The following is a 12,840-nucleotide window of genomic DNA, read 5'->3' as shown; positions in this document are numbered from 1 at the left end:
CAGCAGGACTTTAAAGACTTTTAAAGCGTTTGATTTTTTTTTTCCCCCATGTCGTCTAATGCTGAACACTTTGCTCAATGACATTTGTGATTAAGTTATTATGAGTGACTATGTCTGTCAGTGGGTGAATGTTAACAGCCCCACCAACTTCGTCTTGGAAAAACAAATAATTTGCAATTTCACGTGGCTGTTGGTGGTTGGGCTATTGTGGCCTTGAGCTCCAGATGGAATTGCAATGCACATGCTTAAAAGGTGTCCAGAAGTGACGTTATGCTACTGTTCTTATTTTGGCTCAAATTCAACAATAATGCAAGTTCTTTATCCAGCAAAGCACTGTTGAGCAGTAGATGTGCAACTTTGCAAGTTTTGGCATTGATATAGAGCTGCTTAACTACTGCATATTACTGAGGCTCATCTCATTTTTTATATCTAAATAAAGAAGCTAATAATGGTCCAAAGTACTTTCCTTACGATTGATTACAGGTCTACCTCTCACCCACTCCAAACACACGTGGCATTACAAGCTCAACTCATGCCCTTCCTCATGCAAAAAAACACAAACTGGTCTGTCCCTCTGAGATTGCTTTCAATCCCAGTGAATCACTTCATGTGGCTTGTTTATGCTATCTGCAGTTTTGGAACTAGACCCGTTTGCTCACCCTTGTTTACTCTAATCTTCTGTCATTTTCTCTGGCAGACAAACACACAGATCTCTCTTTGAGGGAGGACTTGGAAGACACCTGCCTCAGAGACTCAATCAGCATCGCATCAACGGATTCCTTTGTGTCTGCCGCAGAGGTGGGACAGAGCTCTTTGCCAATCAATATTTGGATGTGCCATGGCAATACCATGGTTTTCTAAAGTACCTTGAAATGCCATATAAATGCCATGGTACATGAATATAATAATCATTCCATACCATGATATTAAGTTATTAATATGATATTACCATCTGATACCATAACTGCACCATGGTACTGTCACAGTTCTTTTTTGTAAGGTTCAAAATCTTTGGTCATTTAAATCTGCCTCTCCTTTTTGTTTGTTAGAAAACATGTCTTGTGTAATGGAATTTCCTTTAGCAGTGACATTTACTGTAGCTCCGGGTTGACTGTTCCTGCTGTCTTGGACACCAGCAATCTGCTTTCACTCACTTTCTGCTCATGCAACTGACAGGAAAAGAACTGATTTATCTGACAGCACTTCACCATGAGAACAGTGCTGAGCAGGGAAAGTGGGTCAATACTTTGAAGAAACCTTATGATAAATCCTAAAAATAGTTTGGAAAAATTCCTCCCAGTCAGGTGGTGTAGATCCCAGCAAACATGTCCCCCTGACTGATCCCTCCCAGTCAATATTGAGATGTGAGATTTACTCCCCTGCTCTCAGAGTAATGTTTTCTGTGATAATTATTGTGCCTGCAAGTAAAAACATATATTGCTCAAATAAGTAGGGTGTTCTGTGCATGTGGCAGTGTTTCCTACTGCAAATAGCGGACCAGGAAACACTGTCATGTGGTCTGTGAAAACTATGAGCATAGGTTTGCTGACTGTAGTTCTTGTCTTTCCAGTTATCTGAGCACAGAGAGATGAGAAGTGCCTATGCCTTGGGCTCACTGTGCCATTACCCCTTCTATGAGGAGGCTTTGCAGATGGCTGAAGAGGGCAAGATCTCCTGTCGAGTTCTACGGTTAGTCTTGTACACTCACCGAGCACTTTTAGGAACACTATGGTCCTAATAAAGTGCCCGATATGGTCTTCTGCTGTTGTAGCCCATCCGCCTCAAGGTTCGATGTGTTGTGCATTCTGAGATGCTATTCTGCTCACTACAATAGTACAGAGTGGTTATCTGTTACCGTAGCATTTCTGTCGGCTTGAACTAGTCTGGCCATTCTCCGTTGACTTCTCTCATCAACAAGGCGTTTCCGTATGCAGAACTGCCGCTCACTGGATGTTTTTTGTTTTTATGCACCATTCTGAGTAAACACTATAGACTGTTGTGCGTGAAAATCCCAGGAGATCAGCAGTTACAGAAATACTCAAACCAGCCCGTCTGGCATCAACAATCATGCCATGGTCCAAATCACTGGGATCAAATTTTTTCCCCATTCTGATGGTTGATGTGAAGAACTGAAGCTCCTGACCCATATCTGCTTGATTTTATGCATTGCATTGCTGCCACACGATTGGCTGATTAGATAATCGTATAAATATGTAGGTGTACAGGTGTTCCTAACAAAGTGCTTATAAAATACATTAATGCAGTAAGCCCCAAAAGGCTGTTCATTATAGTGATTTTGTTAAGGGGTGCAACCAAAAAAAAAAAACATTTTATTTGTGTCTCCCTAAAATGTTGTTTCCATTTTACTAGGGATGTGTGAGACTAGTCGGCACTGGAATTACTAGTCGGTTAATATCCCCCCCCCATTAAACTGATCATCATTTTTACACATTTACGTTTCGCTTTATATTTTTACAGAGGCTGCACTTAAACTACTGTCATGTTAATGTTGCATATTTTAAATAGAAGATATCTGGAGCAGATACAAAGTTTAATTTCACTTCAGGCTGCGCATGCTTTTTGCCTCTCTCACTCGCAGCGTGTGCAGGAAAACGTCCTCTCGCTAGACAATCAAATCAAATCACTCTGTCACACAACCATATACACAAGTGCAATAGTGTGTGAAATTCTTGGGTGCAGTTCCGAGCAATATAGCAGTCATGACAGTGATGGGACATATACCAATTTACAGAACACAATTTAAAATCTAATATACACATAATTACACACAACACAATGTACAGTATACAGTACACACAATATAGAATACACATTATACAATAAAAAATAGTATACATAAAATGTACAGTAGGTTGAATTGTACTGTGTTGACATTCAGGCTGTCGGTTGATAGTCAGGTACCAGTGTGTTGTTAAGAGAGTATATAATTTATGACAGTCCAGTGTGAGATAATAAGATTAATAAAGTGCAGTGCTGATGTATATTGATTGTGAGAGATCAAGAGTTCAACAGTCTGATTGCTTGGGGGAAGAAGCTGTCATGAATTCGGCTGGTGCAGGTCCTGATGCTCCGATACCGCCTGCCTGATGGTAGCAGTGAGAGCAGCCCATGGCTCTGGTGGCTGGAGTCTCTGATGATCCTCCGAGATTTTTTCACACACCGCCTGGTATATATGTCCTGGAGGGAGGGAAGCTCACCTCCAATGATGTGTCTGGCAATTCGCACCACCCTTTGCAGGGCTTTGCGGTTGTGGGCGGTGCTACTGCCGTACCAGGCGGAGATGCAGCCAGTCAGGATGCTCTCTACAGTGCAGGTGTAGAACCGTGTGAGGATGTGGCAGTTCATTCCAAACTTCCTCAGCCGTCTCAGAAAGAAGAGGCGCTGATGAGCCTTCTTCACAATGGCCTCAGTGTGGACAGACCATGTGAGTTCCTCAGTGATGTGGACACCGAGGAACTTGAAGCTGCTGACTCTCTCCACTGGTGCTCCATTGATGTGATGGGGCTGTGTTCTCTTTCTCTTCTCCTGAAGTCCACCACAAGTTCCTTTGTCTTGCTGACATTGAGGGAGAGGTTGTGCTCCTGACACCAGTGTGTCAGAGTGTGCACCTCCGCTCTGTAGGCTGTTTCATCATTGTCAGTGATCAGACCTACCACCGTCATTTCATCAGCAAACTTAATGATGGCATTGGAGCTATGTGTTGCCACACAGTCATGTGTGTACATGGAATACAGGAGTGGGCTGAGAACACAGCCATGTGGGGCTCCAGTGTTGAGGGTCAGTGATGAGATGTTACTGCCCATTCTAACCACCTGGCGTCTGCTTGACAGGAAGTCCAGGATTCAGCTGCACAGCGAGCTGTTTAAGCCCAGAGCCCGGAGTTTCTCATCAAGCTTGGAGGGCACTATGGTGTTGAATGCTGAGCTGTAGTCTACAACCAGCATTCTCACATAAGTGTTCCTTTTTTCCAGGTGGGAGAGAGCCGTGTGTAGTGTAGATGCAATGGCATAATCAGTGGAGCGGTTGTTGTGGTTAGCAAACTGCAATGGGTGCAGTGAGGGAGGCAGCACAGAGCAGATGTAATCTCTGATTAGTCTCTCAAAGCATTTGCTGATGATGGGGGTCAGAGCAACAGGACACCAGTCATTTAAGCAAGTGATTTTGGATTGCTTTGGTACAGGCACAATGGTGGCTGTTTTGAAGCATGTGGGGACCACAGACAAGGAGAGGGAAAGGTTGAAAATGTCTGTAAAAACGCCAGCCAGTTGGTTCGTGCACGCTCTGATGACATGGCCCGGAATGCCGTCTGGACCCGCGGCTCCACGGATATTCACCCGACGGAAGGATCGGGTTACATCCGCTACTGAGACGGAGAGTGAACTAACCTCTGTAGCTTCGGCCGCGAGAGCTCTCTCCATGAGGGCGGTGTTATTTCCCTCGAAACGAGCATAAAAAGTATTTAGCTCATCCGGGAGAGAGGCAGCGGTGTTCATGGCGGAGTTTTTATTCCCTTTAAAGTCCGTGATGATATTAATTCCCTGCCACATGCTTCTAGAGTTGGTGGTGTTAAACTGTCCAATCTTGTTCCTGTACTGGCGTTTTGCTGCTCTGATAGTTTTGCGGAGTGCATAACTGGCTTGTTTATGCTCCTCCGCGTTCCCGGAATTAAAAGCGGAGGTCCGCACATCAAGTGCCTCATGAACATCACTATTAATCCAAGGTTTCTGGTTGGAACAACATCCTCTACGCACTTTCTGATGAAACACGTTACGCTTTCAGCGTAAAGCTCGATGTCGTCAGAGGCGGACCGGAACATCTCCCAGTCCGCGAGATCAAAACAGTCCTGTAGCGTAGAGTCTGATTGGTCCGACCAGCACTGGATTGTTCTGAGGGTGGATGCTTCCTGTTCCAGTTTCTGCCTGTAAGCGGGCAGAAGCCGAACGGAAGAGTGGTCCGATTTGCCAAATGGTGGGTGGGGGAGGGATTTGTAGCCATCCCAGAAGAGAGAGTAGCAATGGTCCAAAACCCGGTCCCCTCGTGTGTTGAAACTGATGTGTTGGTGGTATTTTGGTGCGATTGATTTGAGATTGGCTTTGTTAAAGTCCCCGGTCACAATGAGCGCGGCCTCAGGGTGCGTGGTTTCCTGCTTGCTTATACTCCCATACAGTTCCTTGAGTGCCCAGTCTGTGTCGGCTTGTGGCGGGATGTACACAGCAGTGATAATGACCACTGTGAATTCCCTCGGTAGCCAGAATGGTCGACACAGAAGCATGAGAAATTCCAGATCAGGAGAGCAGAAAGACTTGATAGAATGTACGTTCCTCTGATCACACCAGGATTTGTTGATCATAAAACATACACCACCAACCCTGCTTTTACCTGAGAGGTCTTTCGCTCTCTGTCCGCTCAGTGCACGGAGAACCCCGCGGGTTCGATGGCTGAGTCTGGAATCTCTGCAGACGTCCAAGTTTCTGTTAGGCAGACAATGCAGCAGTCCATCGACTGAACATTTGCCAGTAGAGTACTGGGTAGCGGGGGTCGATTTGCACGGCAGGCTCTATTTCCCCTTTTCCTTCTGCGTTTCCGCGGCCAGGCTGCCCAGACAAAGGGCTCCGCTGGCGTGTTTGTAAACAGCGGGTCGACATTGAGGAATTTGAAGTCCGGTTTACGATGTGTAATTGCAGAACCAATGTCCAAAAGTGTTTTTCTGTCATAGACAGTAAGGCAGACAACATCCAAGACAAAAAACATAAGAATTGTAAACAAAACAAACAAAAAAAAACTACAATGTTGTGTCAGAGCTCGCAATGCAGCAGCCATACTCGGTGCCATCTTGAGTCACAAGCAAACTCAGCAAAGTAGCTATGAAATCACTTCGGTGGTGGTGCGGGAATCAGATTTCCAAACGTTTGAAAGTCCCTATGGATGTTTTCACATTTGAGTCTTTAAATCTGTGCATGCTTGTACATTATTTTTCCACTGTGCAGGCTTTTTCAAGCGCAGGATAGCCACCTCAGATGAGTCAAGTCCCGTCTTTCACCAGGTCATGTCGACGTGTTAATTTTGCTCATCAAAAAATGTATGTGCTTAATGGGTTAAACGATCTTTTATTCTGTGTGCATGTCATATTTAGAATACATTAGGTTTATTGTAGGCTACATCACAATTTTTTCTATCCTATGGCTACTTTTTTTTTTTTTTTTTTTACTGTTATTGGTTAACCTTCTTTACTGAACAGCTGTCATATTAGATCAATGGCTAATGTATGACTGCACGTCATGAAATACACGCAACTTTTCAGCACATTTTTTCCTCTTTCGTAAATTTGGCTTAGTCTACCTTTTTTTTTTTTCTTTTTTTTATCCCCTTTTCTCACCAATTTGGAATGCCCAATTCCCACTACTTATTAGGGGAATTAGGGGAACTAACGTCGATTCAGTGAATGAGTGTCATGTTCTAAATTTAATGTACAATGATCACAATGCAAGGCGAGCATTTTGCAGATAAATGCCCCTTTTCAGTGGAATGTAGCTTCAGATTTGGAATAGATTTATTATTTAAAATGAGTCGAATTTGTTTTATTTTTTTTGTTTTCTTTTTAGACTAGTCGACTTCGAAATTTTAGTTTAAACATCAGTGAAATTAGTCGTTCAGCACATCCCTACATTTTACATCTGTAAACAACTCTCTCCCACAATCTTTACTTCGTACTCTCATCCAGAGATGCTTGTCTCAGTGGGGCAGTGGTGGCTCAGCAGTTAAGGCTCTGGGTTACTGATCAGAAGGTTGGGGATTCAAGCCCCAGCACTGCCAAGATGCCACTGTTGGGTCCTTGAGCAAGGCCCTTGACCCTATCTGCTCCAGGGGCGCTGTATCATGGCTGACCCTGCGCTCTGACCCCAGCTGAGCTGGGATATGTGAAAAAAAGAATTTCACTGTATATGTGCTAATGTATAATGTGTGATAAAATTATAAATTATTAATTAGTTATTGGAGGAGGAATGGGCATTAGTCTAATATAGTTAAGCCAGACAGGATGTTGGGACACTGCTTTGAATTCTCTTCATTTGCCAAGTAAAGCAAATAACATGAGAAGAAAGCTTTTCTGGCATATTTTTTAGATGTCAACAGCAAAGAGCAATTTCCAACCTTTGTGCCATGCTTGGGGTGGCCTTCTTCAGAACGTGGTAACTGACGATCTTCTCATGCACAGAAGTTTTGTTCGGAAAACATGTAATGCACATTTAAATGAATATTTGTATTGGTCTGCAAAGTTTAAGGTACGTATAAACAGTACTGCAGTCGGATTCTATTCTATTCGGATTTTTGGGATTGATGAAAATGAGTGCATATCAACATACTACATGTCTTTAAACATGGCTCATGCTAGGAAAAAATTGACTGTCCTGGAACTATCCGTTTATAAACATTTGTTTAGTCTGACAATATTCAGCTTAAAGTTAAGGTGCTGTTTTTATGCAGACTGTGTTTTTGTTTTACTGGTTGTCTTTTTTCAAAAAACAGAACTGAGATGCTTGAATGTTTAGGAGACACGGACTTCCTGGCAAAGCTGCACTGTATAAGACAAGCATGTCAGGTAATGCATTTCCTTCAAGTCCAGTGTATAATTTTGTGAATTTGGATCCAGTTCAGTACAAAATAATTTTGGCCTTTATCTTGCCCTCAGTTTCTTTGATGTAAGGGCAGTGTTTCCCCTAAATAATTATTTCAGTCATTCATCTAATACAGTGGTTCTCAACCGTGTTCCTGGAGCCATCCCAACACTGCACACTTTGTATATCTCCCTTTTCTGACACACCCAATTCAGGTCTTGGGAGAGTCCACTAATGAGCTGAATCAGGTGGGTTCGATTAGGGAGATATCCAAATGTGTAGTGTGGGAGGGGGGAGAGAAACAGGGTTGAGAACCACTGATCTAATATGTTTAGTCAATAGGTATCTCATTGGTCTCATCTGTTGTGTGCTTGCTTTTTTTCCAAGCCTTTGTGACTCATATACTGTAGCATGTTTATTTATTATAGTATTTTCAGTTCAGTTTATGATGTTTGGTTTTTGGATGGGATAGGGCATAGAAAATGTTACTCACGACAGATTAATTTAGAGACTGTGGACAAACTTGTGATACGTATTCTGTACCTTGCTTTTCGGTTTAGATCATTTTATGTGAAAGGGCAACTAGAGCATTTTTGGCCGACACGGGAAAGAAGATATTGTCTTCAATAATTGTCAAAGCAAGGAAGGTGGGTTTTCTTTTCCCTTTATGTGTTTCTGATTCCTGAACAGTCCCCGACCCATTTAAACTGTTCTATGGTTTGCAGAGCCCAAAAAGATTTGAGGAGGTGTTTGAAGAAATGATCTGCTTCCTGGATCAAGCGAATCACTGGGAGAACACAGAAATTGAGCTTTCTTCAAGAGGGGTGAGCGACCTTTTGCTATGCAGTTACCATGTGAAGACCTGTCCTGAAGAGTAAAACCTCTTCACACCTTTGAAATACATCGTCTTCCTGTTGTGCATAGTAACTTTTGTTCTTTTCAGGTAAAGCATCTTAACTTCTATGACATTGTTCTTGACTTTATCCTAATGGACTCGTTTGAGGATCTTGAGAATCCACCAATGTCCATCCAGAATGTGGTCAACAATCGCTGGCTCAACAGCTCCTTCAAAGAGACAGTAAGTATAGAATCTGTATCAATCTGCAATCATTTTAGACAATTATATTTCACACAAAGTTTTTGTTGTTGATATTTCTAATAACTTTATTCTGATGCCACAGGCTGTTGCATCAAGCTGTTGGTCTGTTCTGAAACAGAAAAGACAACATATGAAGGTATTGTTTGGTTTATGACTGTTCAACCAGCATGATTAGGCTGAAATTTGGCTTCAGGTGGATTGTTTTTGCCTTAAATGGTGTTTAAATCCAAATGTTAAGGTCTAGCACTGTAGTGATTGTTTTACAGACTGGAAAATCCAGAATCACTGAATAAACTTTAATCTCTCAAATGCTTAAACCATGTAACTAAAAAGGGGAGGAAAAAGATACATTTAAATTTCATATTTTATGTGCATGCCCAGGTGCAAGATGGCTTCGTTGCTCATTTCTATGCAGTCTGTGAACACATAAGTCCTGTCCTTGCCTGGGGGTTTCTGGGCCCTAAAAGTTCCTTGCATGATTTTTGCTGCTTCTTCAAGGTAAAGGCATAATTTGATTCCCTCGGTTTCTCGAAAGTGTAAGTCTCAGCCTCAGGCGACACTCTTGCATTCTGATACAGAATGTTAGGTGGTGAAAACTGTCAGATCCAATTTGTTTGGCTGGTCTCTCTGCAACTTCCAGTAGTCGGGATACATGGGTTTGGCAATGCATGCTTACAAAAAAAGTAGTAGTTGCTGGTTGTGTCAAAGTGTGTGACCTTGGCTTAGTAACAGAAAGGTTGTTGGTTTGAACCCTACAAGGGAAGGTCCATGAGCTATTGTGCCTTTGAGCAAGGCAATGGTTGCTCCAGGGGATGTATCAAGCCATTTTAGATAAGTATCTTCTAAATAGCTGCTTTTCCACTAGTGGACCAACCTCCACTATTTGACCTCATGGCGAAATGAGGACATGCCAGGGCTTCATCATGGCTCCTCAGGGAAAACGGGCAAGTGTCTTTAGCCAAAGGGTAGTCGGCGGGCCAAAGATGGCCAACTGGGGATTGAGGCGGGGTTTCAATGAGTCGAATCAGAGGTTTTAGCACCAAGATACTTATTTCCCAATATTTCATATCTAGCTACCAGCTTATTTCAACAGACCAACGGAGAATCGTCAGTACTGATGAGTAGACAAAATCAGGGCTCCCTTGAGAATTTGGGCTGATGAATATGTGCAACATCAGATCAACACAAATACATTATTAAGTATATTGTAGTTGAACTTGCCAAGTTGTGTATCCAGTACAATGGTACAGGTTCGGGAAAAATGACAGAAATTGTAGGCACAATACAATTCCATGTTCAGTTCGAGGGCTAGCTTGTCTCCAGAGTCTGATACCTCAGCTTGAGTTTCCCTCTTGCTTGTGAAATGGGCAGGGTGAGTGACGTTGTCACCAGAGTGGTGTATTAAGGGCGGGTTTTAGGGCAACGCTGCGGGGCTATTGGCCTAATGGTGGAAACGCAGAACGATTTTGGTCTCGCGGCTCCAGGCTATTGGCCCTGGCTGACCAGTTGATAGTCCCGCCTCGCACTGGCCCCATAGTGGAAAAGCATCTAATGACTACTTGTATGCCGGGCAGATGGTTCTTGGCCAGTAAAATCCACAGTATGCACCCAATTTAATACTGATAGTCGAAGGTCTGGTTACTGCGGGACTACCAAAGTGTAATCTTAAACAAAAATGCCTTTTCAATGCATACATTGTGTAACAGTGATAAAGCAATCTCAATGTCATTAGGGAAATACAACAACTGAGTAATCATGTTATACTGTTTAAAAAAAGAAGGAAAAAAAGGGGGTTTTTCTTTTGGTCCACAGGAGCAGGTGCTGTTCTTCCTGAAGGACATCTTTGACCTGGAGAAAGTGCGTTATTCCAGTCTGGACACTCTGGCTGAGGACATCCTGCACCTGCTTCATCGACACTCTGAGCTGCTCCTGGCCTACTTGGGTGCTGACTCTCTCCTTCACTTCAATGGCTGTGCCAGTACCCCTTTGCACCTTGTGCCAAGTGCTTTGCTGGAGGCTCCAGTCCAGTGAGCTATTGCCAGTCTTCCACAACCTCCACATTTCCATGGACATTAATTGCCTGAAGGTGCTGATTCCACCTTTGGAATGCATGCAGTCGAGATCCTAGTCTCTGGGTTCAGTACACTTTGTTACTCTTGTCCTCCAAGTCTTAGTGCCATAGCAATGTTTGTGTAATGTTTAAAATATAGGAAAAAAGGGACAGTGATTCATTCATTTTATATCCTGTCATGTGGTGTTCAAATACTTGTAAATTTATTAGACTTTTTTCAATAACTGTTTGCACAACAGATGATTTGAAGTTGTAGGTGATGTTTTGAGACCTGAAAGCTTTAACAGATATTGTGAGAATAGGCCAAAGTGTTTGAAAAGGTTTTTTTAAGGTTACTACTAGTCATCCAGAAGGATTTTATGGACAAGTGTACCTCTGCAGTAGTTTGCGGACTATACATCTCACCAGTATATTTGCCATTAAACCATATTCGGTAAAGGTGTGAAAAGTTAGTGCTTCTGTCCCATTAACAGTATTATACTTCCATCTTCTTAGAAACTGTGTAACAATCATTAAAGGATTAAATGTACAAGCCTTATGAGTAGCACATGTATTGTGATGGGAAGATGGTATTTTGTTGACAATTGCAAGTCATTTGGGCCAATAAACACTACAAAAGGCACTTTTCTCCATCGAGCCAAACAGTTCTCATTGTGGAACCATGCAATTCTTTACCAATCCAAGCTCACTGGCAGTTTCTTTTTCTTTTGTGGTGCTGTGAAATCAAGACTAGAATGAACTGACTGGGCAAACGACCATTTGTGAGTTGCCATGTACTAAGCTATTCCCCCAGCAAGGTTGAATATGATCAGAAATGCTTAGAAATCAAGGTTGGGAACAGTTTGTAATTGTACCATACCAAGCTGTGCTCAAATGCTACTGGAACAGTTACTCACTAAGCTCAGAAGAATCCTATAAATTCTGAATAAAAACCTCAGACAGTTCCAATGAATACAACTTTATTGATGACAATGGCAGCAATCTTAAACATTTCAGACCAAACATTTTCAGAAACAAAGCAAAAGTACATTCAACAAGCTTTAACATTTTGTTTTACCTCAAAGGCATGCTCCACATTTTTCAGATTGCCTCCGATTTTCGACCCCCACGAATTCTGTTGTGAACAATTTGCTCAAAAGGAAAGCACATCGTGCATGCATTCAAATGGATATGCAGCAATGGACAAATACTAAGTTTAAAGAAACTCCAATTTACATGCCAAACCAAAAAAAAAAAAACAGTCTGGCAAATGTCTACTTAAAAAAAAAAAAAAAGTTCCTGGTCATGGTGCACTTGTATAGAATTGATGCAAATCAAGTCCCTACACTTAAAAGGCAAAGCATGAGCTCAAAAGAACATTTCAGAAAGCTATCAGTCAGCCAATAATACAGAAACATGTGGCAACATTTCTATATCAAAACACGAGGTCATCAGAACAGCATCAACAAACATCGCCCTAAACTAACAGAAACATTGACTTTGCAATGGCAGATTCCTCATGATATATTTTTTACCTTATAATTGGAGCCCTCGAACAGTCTACGTTCAGCGGAGGGACAGACTCAAAGGTATCCTCCTTACGGACAAACTAGCTCAGGACCTGATTCTACGAACTACGCCTGCAGCATCTTCCACACTGTGAGTGAGAATGAAGGCAGCAATGTGGGACAAACATTAGCACTACAGACGGGCATCAATAAAACTTGCAAAACCAATGAAACATGAGCATACATACAGTATACGTCAGTGTTATCAATCAGTGTTTCATAGTGCTAACTCTGGATTATTTTGCATCTGCATGCAGTGTAACAGTGATAAGGCAGATGAAAATTAAAATGGAATAGGACCACACTAAGCAGACTCAACATGAGGCTAACATCAATGTTTTAACAATGAGCAGTCAATCACATTGTTCATATATATATAAATATATATAAAAGACAGTTTTGTATTTTGTTGTCGTCATAGAAAAAACATTTTGTGAGCTACAGGTCAATGCCATGCAATTAATTTGGACAAAAATATACTTCCACAGA

General features: G+C 42.2%; 1 protein-coding gene across 3 annotated transcripts in view; it reads left to right on the top strand.

Moving 5' to 3' along the window:
- LOC127441899 (mitoguardin 1-like) overlaps window positions 1–11,748 on the top strand; it is a 31,931-nt gene extending 20,183 nt beyond the window's left edge. For 2 of the 3 annotated variants that reach the window (XM_051699462.1, XM_051699461.1), the window contains exons 8-16: window positions 698–798; window positions 1,571–1,689; window positions 7,546–7,618; window positions 8,195–8,281; window positions 8,360–8,458; window positions 8,578–8,712; window positions 8,816–8,869; window positions 9,115–9,231; window positions 10,546–11,748. In XM_051699462.1, coding sequence (XP_051555422.1) covers window positions 698–798; window positions 1,571–1,689; window positions 7,546–7,618; window positions 8,195–8,281; window positions 8,360–8,458; window positions 8,578–8,712; window positions 8,816–8,869; window positions 9,115–9,231; window positions 10,546–10,764 — 1,004 coding nt within the window. In that variant the 3' untranslated portion in view covers window positions 10,765–11,748. The remainder of the gene's footprint in view (window positions 1–697; window positions 799–1,570; window positions 1,690–7,545; window positions 7,619–8,194; window positions 8,282–8,359; window positions 8,459–8,577; window positions 8,713–8,815; window positions 8,870–9,114; window positions 9,232–10,545) is intronic. The other variant, XM_051699463.1, reaches the window with a different exon arrangement.
- Window positions 11,749–12,840: the final 1,092 nt, after the last annotated feature.

This window comes from Myxocyprinus asiaticus, chromosome 6 (genome assembly GCF_019703515.2).
Source record: "Myxocyprinus asiaticus isolate MX2 ecotype Aquarium Trade chromosome 6, UBuf_Myxa_2, whole genome shotgun sequence".
In the NCBI taxonomy this organism is placed as follows: domain Eukaryota; kingdom Metazoa; phylum Chordata; class Actinopteri; order Cypriniformes; family Catostomidae; genus Myxocyprinus; species Myxocyprinus asiaticus.
Note: the sequence above shows the minus strand (reverse complement) of the source record. Positions and strands in the feature narration are given on the sequence as shown.